Source organism: Aquarana catesbeiana, linkage group LG07 (assembly GCF_042186555.1).
Source record: "Aquarana catesbeiana isolate 2022-GZ linkage group LG07, ASM4218655v1, whole genome shotgun sequence".
In the NCBI taxonomy this organism is placed as follows: domain Eukaryota; kingdom Metazoa; phylum Chordata; class Amphibia; order Anura; family Ranidae; genus Aquarana; species Aquarana catesbeiana.
Window position 1 is genome coordinate 345,365,685 of NC_133330.1, and position 17,927 is coordinate 345,383,611.

Sequence of the window (17,927 nt, forward strand, 5' to 3'; positions counted from 1 at the left end):
GCTTTCAGCACCTAAAATCCAAAATAATCATCCCGCCAGGGAGGTTAAAAAAATATATTTGTCAAAAATGATGTAAATCCCCCTTCAAATGATGGAGTTCAGGTGTCTCTAGTGAAGGGTACTGGTAATCCTCATTCATACAAAGACAATGTAGACAATTGTGCTCTTCCAACCCTGTGGCAACCGTTTGGTGAAGACCCTTTTCTGCTCCAGCATGACTGTCCCCTGTGTACAAAGCCACCTCCATTGAGACATAATGTGTGACCAGTTTAATGTGGAGGAACTCGAGTGTCCTGCACAGAGCCCTGACCTCATCCCTACTGATCACCGTTGGAATGAACTGGAACACCAGTTGAGAGCCAGGTCTTTTTTCATGGTGCCCAATGTGAGGCCCAACATGTAAGCCAGGTCTTCTCATCTAACATCAGTACCCGAGGTGGGTACTGTTAATACTCCATTATACAAAGATATTGTAGACAATTGTGCTCTTCCAACCTTGTGATAACAGTTTGGTGAAGACCCTTTTCTGCTCCAGCATGACTGTAACCCCCCCCCCGCCGCGTACAAATCCAGCTCCATAAATACATGGTGTGACCAGCCTGGTGTGGAGGAAATCGAGTGTCCTGCACAGATCCCTGACCTCAACCCCACTGAACACCTCAGAAAAGAGGAGGATATTAAAGCTACTAAGGAGACAAACTCCATACTTTTGGTATCAAAAGAGAAAGTGAATCTCCCCATTGGGGGCAAAGAAAGCAATACAAATCTTGGAAAGAAAAACAGACAGCCAATGTGTTACAGGGACCCAAACGTTTCCCCTTCCTTAGGGCCCAAGCATAATGACCTCGCAATCACCAGGGTTCAGCCATCCATCATGGTAAAATTCAGAAGTTACCAGGATCATTGGATTTAAGAATCATCAAAAGAACTCTATTGCTGAGTTTATTATGTTTGGGCCCTGAGGATGGGAGAGATCTTTGAGCCCCCGAGATATGTTGGATGTGTGTTTTTTCCTTGGTGTTTTTTTAACAGATTCTCCTTGGTCATTTACTGAACTGATGAATCATTTATGGACTCTTGGATCATCTGACACTTTTTTCCGGTGTATTAAGACTATTCGATTGGCTTTTTAAGGTACCCCTACTTTATGGAGAACCTCCTAACCCAGGCCATTTATATCAACTAAGGGCTTCATTTTTACTGGTAGAGAATTCATATCCAGCACTTTGCCTTCACCTTTTCTTACCAATATATACATAACAGAGGTTTTAACACCACTCCATCAGAACAGAGAGACAGAGACATCATTCTGCCTCTGTACAAATCATTAGTAAGATCTCATCTGGAATATGAAGTTCAGTTTTGGGCTCCAGTTCTCAAAAAAGGAAATCAGGGAACTGGAGAAAGTGCAGAGAAGAGCAACCAAACTGATAAGAGGCATGGAGGAGCTCAGCTATGAGGAAAGATTAGAGGAACTGAATCTATTATCTCCTGAGAAGAGGAGATTAAGGGGATATGATCTCCATGTATAAATACATAAGGGGGGATATGATCTCCATGTATAAATACATAAGGGGGGATATGATCTCCATGTATAAATACATAAGGGGGGATATGATCTCCATGTATAAATACATAAGGGGGATATGATCTCCATGTATAAATATATAAGGGGGGGATATGATCTCCATGTATAAATACATAAGGGGGATATGATCACCATGTATAAATACATAAGGGGATATGATCTCCATGTATAAATATATAAGGGGGGATATGATCTCCATGTATAAATACATAAGGGGGGATATGATCTCCATGTAAAAATACATAAGGGGGGATATGATCTCTATGTATAAATACATAAGGGGGGATATGATCTCCATGTATAAATACATAAGGGGGGATATGATCTCTATGTTTAAATATATAAGGGGGGGATATGATCACCATGTATAAATACATAAGGGGGGATATGATCTCTATGTATAAATACATAAGGGGGGATATGATCTCCATGTATAAATACATAAGGGGGGATATGATCTCTATGTATAAATACATAAGGGGGGATATGATCTCCGTGTATAAATACATAAGGGGGGATATGATCTCCATGTATAAATACATAAAGGGGGATATGATCTCCGTGTATAAATACATAAGGGGGGATATGATCTCCATGTATAAATATATAAGGGGGGGATATGATCTCCATGTATAAATATATAAGGGGGGATATGATCTCCATGTATAAATATATAAGGGGGGATATGATCTCCATGTATAAATATATAAGGGGGGATATGATCTCCATGTATAAATACATAAGGGGGGATATGATCTCCATGTATAAATACATAAGGTGGGATATGATCTCCATGTATAAATACATAAGGGGGGATATGATCTCCATGTATAAATACATAAGGGGGGATATGATCTCCATGTATAAATATATAAGGGGGGATATGATCACCATGTATAAATACATAAGGGGGGATATGATCTCCATGTATAAATATATAAGGGGGGGATATGATCTCCATGTATAAATACATAAGGGGGGATATGATCACCATGTATAAATACATAAGGGGGGGATATGATCTCCATGTATAAATACATAAGGGGGGATATGATCTCCATGTATAAATACATAAGGTGGGATATGATCTCCATGTATAAATATATAAGGGGGGATATGATCTCCATGTATAAATACATAAGGTGGGATATGATCTCCATGTATAAATATATAAGGGGGGATATGATTCTTTTTCCCCTCTCTATTGGTTGAACTTGATGGACTTGTGTCAACCAGACTAACTATGTAACTATGGTAGATGTCTTCAAGAATTTCAAATTTCTAGACCTGCAGAACCGACCTGTTGATATAATCTGAACTGTGGCCTGTCATCTTCCCACGCCACCCTACAGGAACTCAGCTGCTGGGAATGGCTTTGGAACATGGCGGACAACATTCCTGGTAGGAATTAGGTCCGTCTTTTCTTTTCCGATCATACATTATGGTGAAAGTTGTCCCCTGCATTCCTTCACAGCCCATCGTCCTCCATATCCGTCGGAGGAAGAAGCTCCCCCCGGCGGGACGTTTGTTCCGACATGTCACACACCTAACAAAATTCAGCGCACAGCGATGGCGGGGGGGGGGGGACCGGCGGCTGAGGCGGAAAGTTAGACTGATCTGTACAAGGACACATAGAGTGACTAGCCTTTGTGTCAATGGCCCATTGTGCCAGTTCCCCGGGGAGATTGTATAGATCCCCTCTGGAATTATTTCAATCTCCATTGACTTATTATACCTTTCTGCAGGGGGGGGGAGCCCGCAAAGGGGTCCCCTTGTTTCCTACCCTTCCTCAACATGTAAATGCCGGGCCCGGGGGGAAGATGGCAAGATACGGGTGGCAGGACAGATGATAAAATAAAGGCTGGAGGGAGGACAAAAGAAGGCTTGGTGGGGGGGGGGGGTTCCTCTGTTTTTAGAAAATGTTTCATGTGCAGAATAATCGTTTCCTCTGCCCACCCCCCCTCTCCTGGCTTTAAATGTTTTGTCGCCTTCCAAGTTAGTTGAGATACCAAAAAGGAAAGGTCATAAGTTCCCTTCCTTTGTGCGGCTCTGAAAGTGGGGGGCTTTGGAGCTTCTGTGCCTTTCACGGCAACAAGGACTGAATAGAAAGCAGGGCAGAGTGTTGATGAGCATGTGGATGGGGCAGTGGGTGCCGATTCCCTCCTCTGCATATTTTATGGCTGTGCCAGAGACTTAATGCGTTTCAGGCCGCTTGAAAAGCTTGTCAGGGTGGCAGATAAACGATGTGTGCGTCTTTCAAATAACGTACACTTCCGCAGAGCGCCATTGTCTCCGCTCGGATTTATATCGGGAACCAGTAACTTTCCCCCTCTTTTTCTTCTTTCCTCCCTCTTCCGCCCCTGAAATGCTCAGTGTCTTCGCCTCTAATCCTAGGGGGCCACTTCAGTAGCCAGACTCACGCCAAGCGCACCTGAACGCCGTCTCCGCTGTCCAACCGGCTCGGATTAGCTGGCCGAGAGATAGCGGCTCAGTCACCCGGAAGAGAGCGGCGATGGGGCTGCGTGTGGTAGGTAACATTTTTATTCAATGTATCGTTCTATCTGTGGGGATTCATCACTTTTATACAATGTATCGTTCTGTCTGTAGGGATCCATCACTTTTATACAATGTATCGTTCCGTCTGTAGGGATCCATCACTTTTATACAATGTATTGTTCTGTCTGTAGGGATCCATCACTTTTATACAATGTATCGTTCCGTCTGTAGGGATCCATCACTTTTATACAATGTATCGTTCTGTCTGTAGGGATCCATCACTTTTATACAATGTATCATTCTGTCTGTAGGGATCCATCACTTTTATACAATGTATCGTTCTGTCTGTAGGGATCCATCACTTTTATACAATGTATCGTCCTGTCTGTAGGGATCCATCACTTTTATACAATGTATCGTCCTGTCTGTAGGGATCCATCACTTTTATACAATGTATCGTTCTGTCTGTAGGGATCCATCACTTTTATACAATGTATCGTTCTCTCTGTAGGGATCCATCACTTTTATACAATGTATCGTTCTGTCTGTAGGGATCCATCACTTTTATACAATGTATCGTCCTGTCTGTAGGGATCCATCACTTTTATACAATGTATCGTTCCGTCTGTAGGGATCCATCACTTTTATACAATGTATCGTTCTGTCTACGGATTCATCGTTATTATAGGTTGTATCGATGAGAAGGGTCTGGTGTCATCAGGGGGCCGATGGTGTCTCGGAGGGTTGATTGACGTGATTGAGACAAAGTTTTCATCTACTGAAAGATTCACTTTCTTTTAACTTTAAAAGGTTTTTTTTTTACCTTCTTGCACCTGATTGGATGATTGAAGGGAACACAACTTCACCGTATTCACCAAGTTCAGTGAACGTTCATTTTACAAAAAGAACATTCAGTTTGATGAGTGAAAAGTCTTCACGCCTTTAGTAAATCTCAATAAATCTGTCAAATTTTTTCGGTTGTTTGAAACTTTGTCAGCAATTAAAACTCTGAATATGAAGTTACATCATTTAGAATCGTTATATTTGTATCAATTTATTTTCTTATTATCATTTTTATAAATTTATTATGTAAGCCTTCACTGATTATTAATGTTATCCTCATCCTCTGCTCCCCCTATTTATTAATGTTATCCTCATCCTCTGCTCCCCTCCCCCTATTTATTAATGTTATCCTCATCCTCTGCCCCCCCTCCCCTATTTATTAATGTTATCCTCATCCTCTGCCCCCCTCCCCCTATTTATTAATGTTATCCCCATCCTCTGCTCCCCTCCCCCTATTTATTAATGTTATCCTCATCCTCTGCCCCCCCTCCCCTATTTATTAATGTTATCCTCATCCTCTGCTCCCCCTATTTATTAATGTTATCCCCATCCTCTGCCCCCCTCCCCCTATTTATTAATGTTATCCCCATCCTCTGCCCCCCTCCCCCTATTTATTAATGTTATCCTCATCCTCTGCTCCCCCTATTTATTAATGTTATCCCCATCCTCTGCCCCCCTCCCCCTATTTATTAATGTTATCCTCATCCTCTGCTCCCCTCCCCCTATTTATTAATGTTATCCTCATCCTCTGCCCCCCCTCCCCTGTTTATTAATGTTATCCTCATCCTCTGCCCCCTCCCCTGTTTATTAATGTTATCCTCATCCTCTGCTCCCCCTATTTATTAATGTTATCCCCATCCTCTGCTCCCCCTCCCCTGTTTATTAATGTTATCCTCATCCTCTGCTCCCCCTCCCCTATTTATTAATGTTATCCTCATCCTCTGCTCCCCTCCCCCTATTTATTAATGTTATCCCCATCCTCTGCCCCCCTCCCCTGTTTATTAATGTTATCCTCATCCTCTACTCCCCCTATTTATTAATGTTATCCTCATCCTCTGCTCCCCCTCCCCTATTTATTAATGTTATCCTCATCCTCTGCCCCCCCTCCCCTATTTATTAATGTTATCCTCATCCTCTGCTCCCCCTCCCCTATTTATTAATGTTATCCTCATCCTCTGCTCCCCCTCCCCTATTTATTAATGTTATCCTCATCCTCTGCCCCCCCTCCCCTATTTATTAATGTTATCCTCATCCTCTACTCCCCCTATTTATTAATGTTATCCCCATCCTCTGCTCCCCTCCCCCTATTTATTAATGTTATCCCCATCCTCTGCCCCCCTCCCCTGTTTATTAATGTTATCCTCATCCTCTGCTCCCCCTCCCCTATTTATTAATGTTATCCTCATCCTCTACTCCCCCTATTTATTAATGTTATCCCCATCCTCTGCTCCCCTCCCCCTATTTATTAATGTTATCCCCATCCTCTGCCCCCCTCCCCTATTTATTAATGTTATCCTCATCCTCTGCTCCCCCTCCCCTGTTTATTAATGTTATCCTCATCCTCTACTCCCCCTATTTATTAATGTTATCCTCATCCTCTGCCCCCCCTCCCCTATTTATTAATGTTATCCTCATCCTCTGCCCCCCCTCCCCTATTTATTAATGTTATCCTCATCCTCTGCTCCCCCTATTTATTAATGTTATCCCCATCCTCTGCCCCCCTCCCCCTATTTATTAATGTTATCCTCATCCTCTGCTCCCCTCCCCCTATTTATTAATGTTATCCTCATCCTCTGCTCCCCCCTATTTATTAATGTTATCCCCATCCTCTGCCCCCCTCCCCCTATTTATTAATGTTATCCTCATCCTCTGCTCCCCTCCCCCTATTTATTAATGTTATCCTCATCCTCTGCTCCCCTCCCCCTATTTATTAATGTTATCCTCATCCTCTGCTCCCCCTATTTATTAATGTTATCCCCATCCTCTGCTCCCCCTCCCCCTATTTATTAATGTTATCCTCATCCTCTGCTCCCCCTATTTATTAATGTTATCCCCATCCTCTGCTCCCCTCCCCTGTTTATTAATGTTATCCTCATCCTCTGCTCCCCCTATTTATTAATGTTATCCCCATCCTCTGCCCCCCCTCCCCTGTTTATTAATGTTATCCTCATCCTCTGCCCCCTCCCCTGTTTATTAATGTTATCCTCATCCTCTGCCCCCTCCCCCTATTTATTAATGTTATCCCCATCCTCTGCTCCCCTCCCCCTATTTATTAATGTTATCCTCATCCTCTGCTCCCCTCCCCCTATTTATTAATGTTATCCTCATCCTCAGCTCCCCCTCCCCTGTTTATTAATGTTATCCTCATCCTCTGCCCCCCTCCCCTATTTATTAGTATTATCCTCATCATCTGCTCCCCCTCCCCTATTAATGTTATCCTCATCCTCTGCTCCCCTCCCCCTATTTATTAATGTTATCCTCATCCTCTGCTCCCCTCCCCCTATTTATTAATGTTATCCTCATCCTCTGCTCCCCCTATTTATTAATGTTATCCTCATTCTCTGCCCCCCTCCCCTGATTATTAATGTTATCCTCATCCTCTGCTCCCCCTATTTATTAATGTTATCCTCATCCTCTGCCCCCCTCCCCTGATTATTAATGTTATCCTCATTCTCTGCCCCCCTCCCCTGATTATTAATGTTATCCTCATCCTCTGCTCCCCCTATTTATTAATGTTATCCTCATCCTCTGCCCCCCTCCCCCTATTTATTAATGTTATCCTCATCCTCTGCTCCCCTCCCCCTATTTATTAATGTTATCCTCATCCTCTGCTCCCCCTCCCCTGATTATTAATATGATCCTCATTCTTTACTCAGCTGCTTTCAGGTGTTGGAAATTCTCTTGATACTCAGAATTTTTAATGTTTTGAGTGATGTGAAGACCACATTTGTGGATGGAAATTTCCATACAGAGAAGGTCTTATACACCCGCTGTGTGTCCTGTAGCTGACTTTGGTTGGATAATATGAAGTCAGGACTGGATACAACGCATACCCGGATTATTCTACCATGACACGCCAGAGCCCCTCCATATGATGATCAGACACACAGGGGTGACACGAGCGTACATCCCCCCATAACCCATAATGTCTTCGCAGAGTGAACACATCCCCCCCAGACGATCGTTCTGTGCATTGCACAGGGGCCCTTCGCTGGCGGACATGTCCTCACTCTGCAAACACTTCTCTGCATCCTCAAGAAGCTTTCCACTACCAGACGGGTCTCAACTGTCTGCCCCGGCCCGCTCATATTGAATACAACTTAATAACATTTCACAACAGGACTGACGCTGATTATTCCTCTTATCTTTTATATTGCTCAATAAATGACACTTGTTTATGTTTTATGCAGATAGGAAGTACAAACCTGTTCATACATTATATCATAAATATGTGACTGCGGCATCAGAAATACGTTTATTTTATGTCTAAAGGAACATGAAATATTCTGCTTTACACTGTCTAGGGGACAGAGAGAGAACATGCTTCATACATCATATGCACCAGAGGAGCTTACACTCTAATGCCCCCCCACAGTCACACACTATTATTATTATACATTTATATAGCTCTGACATATACCGCAGTGCTGTACAGAGATCACTGAGCCAAACACATCAGTCTTTGTACCAGAGGAGCTTACACTCTAATGTCATTTCCCTGGACAGACAGACATGAGGAGAACATGTGAACCCCATGTACACAATGTCTGGGAATAGCATTGTTGTATCTCAGGGGTTCAGATGGGATTTACTCAGGGCTTTTTTTCACGCGTGGGAACGCAGTTCCGGCACCTCTTGGACTGACTGTATGTAATCGCAAGGGGTGCTGGGGTGTGCTGCAGGATATTAATGCTCACTGCTTTGGATCTATTTTTGCAAGGGGTGGGGGGTCTATTGTTGCTGGGGAGGTCTATTGTTGCTGGGGAGGTCTATTGTTGCTGGTGGGGGACCTATTGTTTTTGGGGGGGGGGTCTTATGTATGTTGCTGGGGGGTCAGTTGTTGCTGAAAGAGATCTACTGTTGGGGGAGGGGTCTATTGTGGATGGCAGCCAGGCAGACTATTAATGCTGGCTGTGCAGAGATCTGTTGATGCTGCCGGGAGTCTATTGTTGCTGGCAGGGAAATTTTGTTGTGGTTGGTCCATTGTGGTTAGGGGGATCTATTGTTGCTGGCCGCTGGGGATCTATTTTACTGCTTTTCTTGATATCATTACCAAATTCCATACAAATTACTTAGCACCTCAAAATGATACTTGGTTCTATATTGTCTAAAAGGGATGGTACTGGGAAGTGGGTAGGGGCGGAGATAAGGGGTGACTCGGAAAGGGGGAGTTCCTGCACCTATTGTCTGAGGAAAAAAAAGCCCTGGATTTACTATTAATACAATTCTTAAACCATGTTGTCAGATGTGACTATATCCACATAGGTGGTCACCCTCAGTATCAATCTGTCATTGTTTTGCTGTAGAACTCATCAGTGATGGTCACATCTGACAGCCTCGGTACTAGGCTGCCCTATGTCACCTCTAGACAAATATTCCCAGATATAGTCATCTCATAGAAGACCCGGTAATTGTTAGTATCCAGATCTGGGGGGGTCTAGAGATGAAGGTAAACATTAGGCTTTGTAGACCTTCCTCTGTCAGTCTTCGGTTCCTCGGTATGAGATCTGCTTTTTACCGGGCCCAGGTGTACCTTGTAGAGCGGCCTTTCTCATTCAAGGTTCTATGGAATCCTAGAGATTTAGTTATCTCATAGATGACCCAGTGAAGGTTAGAATCCAGATCTGGGGGCTTGTTGACTTTCCTCTGTCAGTTTTCAGTTCCTCAGTACGAGATTAGCTTTTTACAAGGGTGTGCCATGTAGAGTGAGCTTTTCTCATTCAAGGTTCCACGGAACCCTGGGGTTCCTTCTCAGCTTGCTGGGGGGATCTTTGGGTAGTTAGCAATGGCTGACGGATCTCACCTATATTGGTTACGAATGCAATAGGGCTATTTACTACCGACCACCAATGTAAGGGGTCACTTCTACATTGATTACTAATGTTGGGAGTTACCATGATTTTAACTGACTGTGTCTCTTTTGCGTTACTTCAATTATGATTATTTGAATTGAATTTCAGGATTATTACGGAAAATGTTGTAGAAAAAGAGGGTGGAATTAAAAAAATATTCGGCCATGGGTGTCAAATACTCAACCTTTTTGACCTGGAAGAACTCATGAAATACGTTTTTCTCCGAGAACCCCTGCTAAAAATGATATCTAAATTTCATGGTAAAGTAGTGCAATCACTAAGCTTTCGAAAGTTGTAAATTAAAGAATAAGAATACCTAGAATTTGACACCTAGGCTGATTATTGTTCAGCGTTCCCTTTCACTATTGGTCAACAATTTTCATGATAATGAATGAATAATAATGCCCAGAAAAAAAACTAAGTGCCCCATTACACTAGTCGATAAAAGGAAGAGATGGAGATATTTCCCCTTTCGCTAGTCATCAATGGGAAGGGATTAAGATTTTTCCCCTTACACTAGTCATTAATGGAAAGAGATGAAGATATTTCCCCTTACGATAGTCATCAATGGAAAGAGATGAAGATATTTCCCCTTACGATAGTCATCAATGGATAGGGATGGAGATATTTCCCCTTACACTAATTTATGAATGGAAAGAGAAGGAGATATTTCCCCTTACGATAGTCATCAATGGAAAGAGATGGAGATATTTCCCCTTACACTAGTCATGAATGGAAAGAGAAGGAGATTTTTCCCCTTACGATAGTCATCAATGGAAAGGGATGGAGATATTTCCCCTTACGATAGTCATCAATGGAAAGAGAAGGAGATATTTCCCCTTACACTAGTCATGAATGGAAAGAGATGGAGATATTTCCCCTTACGATAGTCATCAATGGAAAGGGATGGAGATATTTCCCCTTACACTAGTCATGAATGGAAAGAGATGGAGATATTTCCCCTTACACTAGTCATGAATGGAAAGAGATGGAGATATTTCCCCTTACGATAGTCATCAATGGAAAGGGATGGAGATATTTCCCCTTACACTAGTCATGAATGGAAAGAGAAGGAGATATTTCCCCTTACGATAGTCATCAATGGAAAGAGATGGAGATATTTCCCCTTACACTAGTCATGAATGGAAAGAGATGGAGATATTTCCCCTTACGATAGTCATCAATGGAAAGGGATGGAGATATTTCCCCTTAAGATAGTCATGAATAGAAAGAGATAGAGATATTTACCCTTACACTAATCATCAATGGAAAGAGATGGAGATATTTCCCCTTACACTAATCATCAATGGAAAGAGATGGAGATATTTCCCCCTACACTAGTCATGAATGGAAAGAGATGGAGATATTTCCCCTTACGATAGTCATCAATGGAAAGGGATGGAGATATTTCCCCTTAAGATAGTCATGAATAGAAAGAGATAGAGATATTTACCCTTACACTAATCATCAATGGAAAGAGATGGAGATATTTCCCCTTACACTAATCATCAATGGAAAGAGATGGAGATATTTCCCTTTACACTAGATATTGATGGGACTTGATGTGGTGCAGGATCTTAGTAGGGCAGGTAGATCTACATCAGATGTCGAAAGATTCCTTTCTTCATGAAAATGATGAATAGCAATAACATTATATATTTCATCACACACAATCAGCGTCCCATTTAATTAATTCTGATCATCAAAATTATTAAACCAAAATCAACTGGTATAATTTCATAAATTTGCCAACCAGGCAAGAATACTATTCATCGGAAGTCAGTTCTTCCTTTGCAGACTTTAACTGAATACACTTCCCTGAACTTTGCCTGAATTCTTTTATCTCTAGCAAAGTCACTGCGGCAACAGTTCACATGCTGACCCGACCAACCAGCCAGCTCCGGTATGGAGGAGGTCCAACAGAAACACACAAATATAGAAGAGTGACAACAGAAAAAAGACCAAGTGGTCCATTGAGTCTGCCCCTTCCTTTTATTTTTTGTTTGTTTTTGTTCTTTTTTTAATCTTTTAGTCTGGATATAGATCTATGTTTATCACAATCATGTTCAAGTTTACTTCCTGTTGCCTGTATCACTACCTTTGCTAGAAGTCTGTTCCAATCATCAACTACCCTTTCAGTAAAATAATACCTTCTTGGGCTTAGGTTTTGAACTTTCCTCCTACTAGTTTGAAGTCATGTCCCCGTGTTCTTCTTGGCTTCATACTGAGAATCCTGTCCTCCTGAACCTTATTCACACCTTTCATGTATTTAAAGGTTTCAGTCATGTCCCTCCTTTCCTTTCTTTCCTCCAGACTGTACATATTAAATCCCTGTAGTCTCTCCCGATATGTTTTATCCCTCAGACTTTTCACCATTTTTTTACCCCTCCCTGGACTCATTCTCTCTTATCAATATCTTTATGTAAGTGAGGTCCACAGAACTGGACACATAAACTCCTGCTGGTGATCCCTCTAGTGATATAAAGATCTATATAGAGGAATCAGGACCTCCTTCCTCCTGCTGGTGATCCCTCTAGTGATATAAAGATCTATATAGAGGAATCAGAACCTCCTTCCTCCTGCTGGTGACCCCTCTAGTGATATAAAGATCTATATTGAGGAATCAGGACCTCCTTCCTCCTGCTGGTGACCCCTCTAGTGATATAAAGATCTATATAGAGGAATCAGGACCTCCTTCCTCCTGCTGGTGATCCCTCTAGTGATATAAAGATCTACATAGAGGAATCAGGACCTCCTTCCTCCTGCTGGTGACTCCTCTAGTGATATAAAGATCTATATGGAGGAATCAGGACCTCCTTCCTCCTGCTGGTGACCCCTTTAGTGATATAAAGATCTATATAGAGGAATCAGGACCTCCTTCCTCCTGCTGGTGACCCCTCTAGTGATATAATGATCTATATAGAGGAATCAGGACCTCCTTCCTCCTGCTGGTGATCCCTCTAGTGATATAATGATCTATATAGAGGAATCAGGACCTCCTTCCTCCCGCTGGTGACTCCTCTAGTGATATAAAGATCTATATAGAGGAATCAGGACCTCCTTCCTCCTGCTGGTGACCCCTCTAGTGATATAAAGATCTATATAGAGGAATCAGGACCTCCTTCCTCCTGCTGGTGACCCCTCTAGTGATATAATGATCTTTATAGAGGAATCAGGACCTCCTTCCTCCCGCTGGTGACTCCTCTAGTGATATAAAGATCTATATAGAGGAATCAGGACCTCCTTCCTTCAGCACTGTGTCCCCAACATTGTATTATTGTAAGTTCATAATTTTGCACTTAGATATATTTATCTGCTTTGACCAATCTTACAATGATGACAAATCATGTTCTACGTTAGTCAGCCAACACAGTATTGCCCACTGGTCACAGATCTTGGTTGGATGCTTATGTATGGTTTGTTTTGGAGTTCACCTCTGCTGATCTGAATACAAGTTTGCAATCGTTATCAGAGCTTTGCTGTGATTGGTTGGCAGGGTTTGCATTGTCCTGTCTTGTGTATGGTGATATCTGTATATTATATACTGTAGAATGATATATAAAATACCTGCACTGATTGAATACATTGTTATTCCTGAGTGTCGTGGAGCAGTGTCCACACCGGGATGGTCTTCAGGGTAGTTGTCCCATTTGTCCTCCATCCTTGGGTTTTAGGTTTGGGTTAGATGGGCCCAACATGGTTACTGCTTTGTAAATGTGTTATCTGCACAATAAAACATTATTATTTTTATTTTCTTCTTCTAATTATTAATATTATTTTTAAATTATATATATTTTTTATTATTATATTATCATTATTATAATTATAAAAATAATCAAAAAAGTATATACAGTGGGGAAAATGCTGATCGTCTCCCCTGCAGATGGTGTAAGTTTTGCCCCCTTACAAAGAAATGAAGGGTCTATAATTTTTATCATAGGTCTATTTTATATGATAGAGACAGAATATCAACCAAAAATCCAGAAAAAACACGCGATACAAATGTTATAAATGGAGTTGCAGTTCAGTGAGTAAAATAAGTATTTGATCCTCAAGCAAAACATGACTTAGTAGTTGGTGGAGAAACCCTTGTTGGTGATCACAGAGGTCAGACGTTTCTTGTAGGTGGTGATCAGGTTTGCACACATCTCAGGAGGGATTTTGGTCCACTCTTCTTTACAGATCTTCTGTAATTCTTTAAGGTTTCTTGGCTGTCGCTTGGCAACTCGAAGTTTCAGCTCCTCCATACATTTTCTATGGGATTAGGGTCTGGAGACTGGCTAGGCCACTCCTTGACCTTAATGTGCTTCTTCTTGAGCCTCTCCCTTGTTGCCTTGGCGGTATGTTTTGGGTCATTGTCATACTGGAAGACACATCCATGACCTATCTTCAGTGTTCTGGCTGAGAGAAGAAGGTTCTCATCCAAGATTTTACAATACATGGCACCGTCCATTGGCCCCTCAATGCGGCAAAGTCGGCCTGAACCTTTATCAGAGAAACAGCCCCAAATCATCATGTTTCCACCTCCGTGTGTGACTGTAGGGATGATGTGTGACTGTAGGGATGATGTTCTTAGGGTCATTGTCAGCATTTTCTTCCTCCAAACACGGCAAGTCGAGTTGATGCCAAAGAGCTCAATTTTGGTGTCATCTGACCACAGAACTTTCTCCCCAATCCTTCTCTGAATCATTTAGATGTTCATTGGCAATCTTCAGACGTTCCTGTACATGTGTCTTCCTGAGGAGGGGGACCTTGCGGGGGCTGCAGGATTTCAATCCATGGTGGTGTATTGTGTTACCAATGGTTTGTTTGGTGACTGAGGTCCCAACTGCCTTGAGATCCATCACAAGCTCCTCCCGTGTAGTTCTGGGCTGATCCCACACTTTTCTCATGACCATCCTCACCCCATGAGGTGAAACCTTGCATGGAGCTCCAGACCGAGGACGATTGATGGTTATTTTGTATTTCTTCCATTTGTGAATAATCGCTCCAACAGTTGTCTCCTTCTCACCAAGCTTCTTGCTGATGGTCTTGTAGCCCATTCCAGCCTTGTGCAGGTCTACAATCTTCTCCCTGACGTCCTCTGACAGATCTTTGGTCTTCCCCATGATGGTGAGGATTGGATGGAAGAAAGAGATTCTGTGGACAGGTGTCTTTTATACACATAACGAGTTGTCGTTAGGAGAACCTTCTTACATTGACAGGACTAATCTGTGTACCACATGAGCACCTACTGTAGTGTCTGTGTATACTCCATATATACCCCCCATATATACTATATACACTCTCTATATACTCCATATATACCCCCATATATACTATATACACTCTCTATATACTCCATATATACTATATACACTCTCTATATACTCCATATATACCCCCCCATATATACTATATACACTCTCTATATACTCCATATATACCCCCCATATATACTATATACACTCTCTATATACTCCATATATACCCCCATATATACTATATACACTCTCTATATACTCCATATATACTATATACACGCTCTATATACTCCATATATACCCCCCCATATATACTATATACACTCTCTATATACTCCATATATACCCCCCATATATACTATATACACTCTCTATATACTCCATATATACTATATACACTCTCTATATACTCCATATATACCCCCCATATATACTATATACACTCTCTATATACTCCATATATACCCTCCATATATACTATATACACTCTCTATATACTCCATATTTACTATATACACTCTCTATATACTCCATATATATACCACATGATTACCTACTGTAGCCAGTTTGTGGGGGGCAGAATATATTGTTGGTTGGTTGGGGATTAAATACTTATTTTACTCACTGAACTCCATTTATAACATTTGTATTGTGTGATTTTTCTGGATTTTTGGTTGATATTCTGTCTCTATCATATAAAATACACCTATGATAAAAATTATAGACCCTTCATTTCTATGTAAGGGGGCAAAACTTACACAATCTGCAGGGGAGACGATCGTTATTTTCCCCTCTGTATGTTGCTACATAATATCGTTCTAAAACAGCTTTAAAAGAAATGTGAAAGTCTCCTCCATTCTTGGAGTTCTCATGGTAATAACATTTAGACACATTGATGGAAATGTAAGAATGAAATCTCTTCTCCTTGTGATAATTAGAATAGATTTGCTGCCATAATGCGCCGGGAACTTCCTCTGATCTGCACTTTGCAGAATGGGTTGTCAGTGGGATGTACTGTCGGGGCGATGGGAACATCCTATAGTCTGTGAGGGTGTCAGGCAGTTGTATTACATGCGTGTCTGGTAGTTCTTCTCAAGTCTGATGATCATGTCTCTTCCGGCTCTCTTCTCATTGACCTTCATGATGTTTAGAGGGTTCAATATTGAGTTGGCTCCGCCCTTTGCAGCTATAACAGCTTCACCTCTTCTGGGAAGGCCGTCCACAAGGTTTAGGAGGGTGTCTATGGGAATGTTTGACCATTCTTCCAGAAGAGCATTTGTGAGGTCAGGCACTGATGTTGGAGGAGAAGGCCTGGCTTGCAGTCTCCGCTCGAATTCATCCCAAAGGTGTTCTATCAGGTTGAGGTCAGAAAAAGTCACATTTTAGGAGAGTAGGGAGGAGATTTATATTGATGTCTGTAACTTCCTGTCCCAGTGACAACCCTAACCCCAATTCTTGTATGGGTGTCACCAGAACAGGAAGTGAGGAAAAATCTCCCCAATGGGGACTCAGAAAAAGGATAGAAGGGAGGAGGTTTATATTGATGGCTGTACCTTCCTGTCCCAGTGACAACCCTAACCCCAATCTAACCCCAATTCTTGTATGGTTGTCACTGGGACAGGAAGGGAGGGAAGTGTGCCTTCCTGTCCCAGTGACAACCATAACCCCCATTTCTTGTATGGGTGTCACCGGAACAGGAAGTGAGGGAAAAAGCTCCCCAATTGGGACTCAGAAAAAGGAGAGTAGGGAGGAGGTTTATATTGATGGCTGTACCTTCCTGTCCCAGTGACAACCACAACCCCCATTTCTTGTATGGGTGTCACCAGAACAGGAAGTGAGCGAAAATCTCCCTAATGGGGACTAAGACAAAATCGCATTTTAGCAGAATAGGGAGGAGGTTTATATAGATGTCTGTGCTTTCCTGTTCCCATGACAACCACACCCCTCATTTCTTGTATAGGTGTCACCGGAACACGAATTGAGGAAAAATCTCCCCAGTGGGGACAATATCTAATTTTAAGAGAGTGCAGAGGAGGTTTAAATTGATGTCTGTGCCTTCCTGTCCTGATGACAACCATAACCCCATTTCTGGTATGGGTGTCACCAGAACAGGAAGTGAGGGAAAATCTTCCTAATGTGTTCACATACATAGAATAGAATAGAATTTGAGGTGAGCAGTGGTCCGGGGGACACGGTGATGGGGAACGGTGGGCCAGGGGGATACGGTGATGGGGAACAGTGGTCCGGGGAGGACACGGTGATGGGAAATGGTGGTCCGGGGGGACACGGTGATGAGGAACGGTGGGTAAGGGGGACAGGGTGATGGGGTACGGTGGTCCAGGAGGGGGACATGGTGATGGTAAACGGTGGGCCGGAGGGACGCGGTGATGGGGAACGGTGAACCGGGGGGACACAGTGATGGAGAATAGTGGGCCGGGGACGGATGGGAACAGTGGCCTGGAGGGACACGGTGATGGGGAATGGTGGGCCGGGGGGGGACACGGTGATGGGGAACGGTGAGCCGGGGGGACACGGTGATGGGGAATGGTGGGCCGGGGGGGGGGGACATTGTGATGAGGAACAGTGGGCCGGGGACACACGGCGATGGGAATGGTGGCCTGGAGGGACATGGTGATGGGGAACAGTGGGCCGGGGACACACGGCGATGGGAACGGTGGCCTGGAG

The 17,927-nt window shown here is 42.8% G+C and overlaps 1 protein-coding gene across 5 annotated transcripts in view; it reads left to right on the forward strand.

Annotated features, from left to right (window-relative positions):
* Positions 1-17,927, forward strand: part of SLC6A9 (solute carrier family 6 member 9) — a 195,620-nt gene that overhangs the window by 100,827 nt on the left and 76,866 nt on the right. Inside the window, exon 1 of one of the 5 annotated variants that reach the window (XM_073593990.1) lies at positions 3,557-4,115. The exons of the other annotated variants lie outside the window; for them this stretch is intronic. Coding sequence (XP_073450091.1) covers positions 4,101-4,115 — 15 coding nt within the window. The 5' untranslated portion in view covers positions 3,557-4,100. Of the gene's footprint in view, positions 1-3,556; positions 4,116-17,927 lie in introns of those variants that run through there. 5 annotated transcript variants of the gene reach the window in all.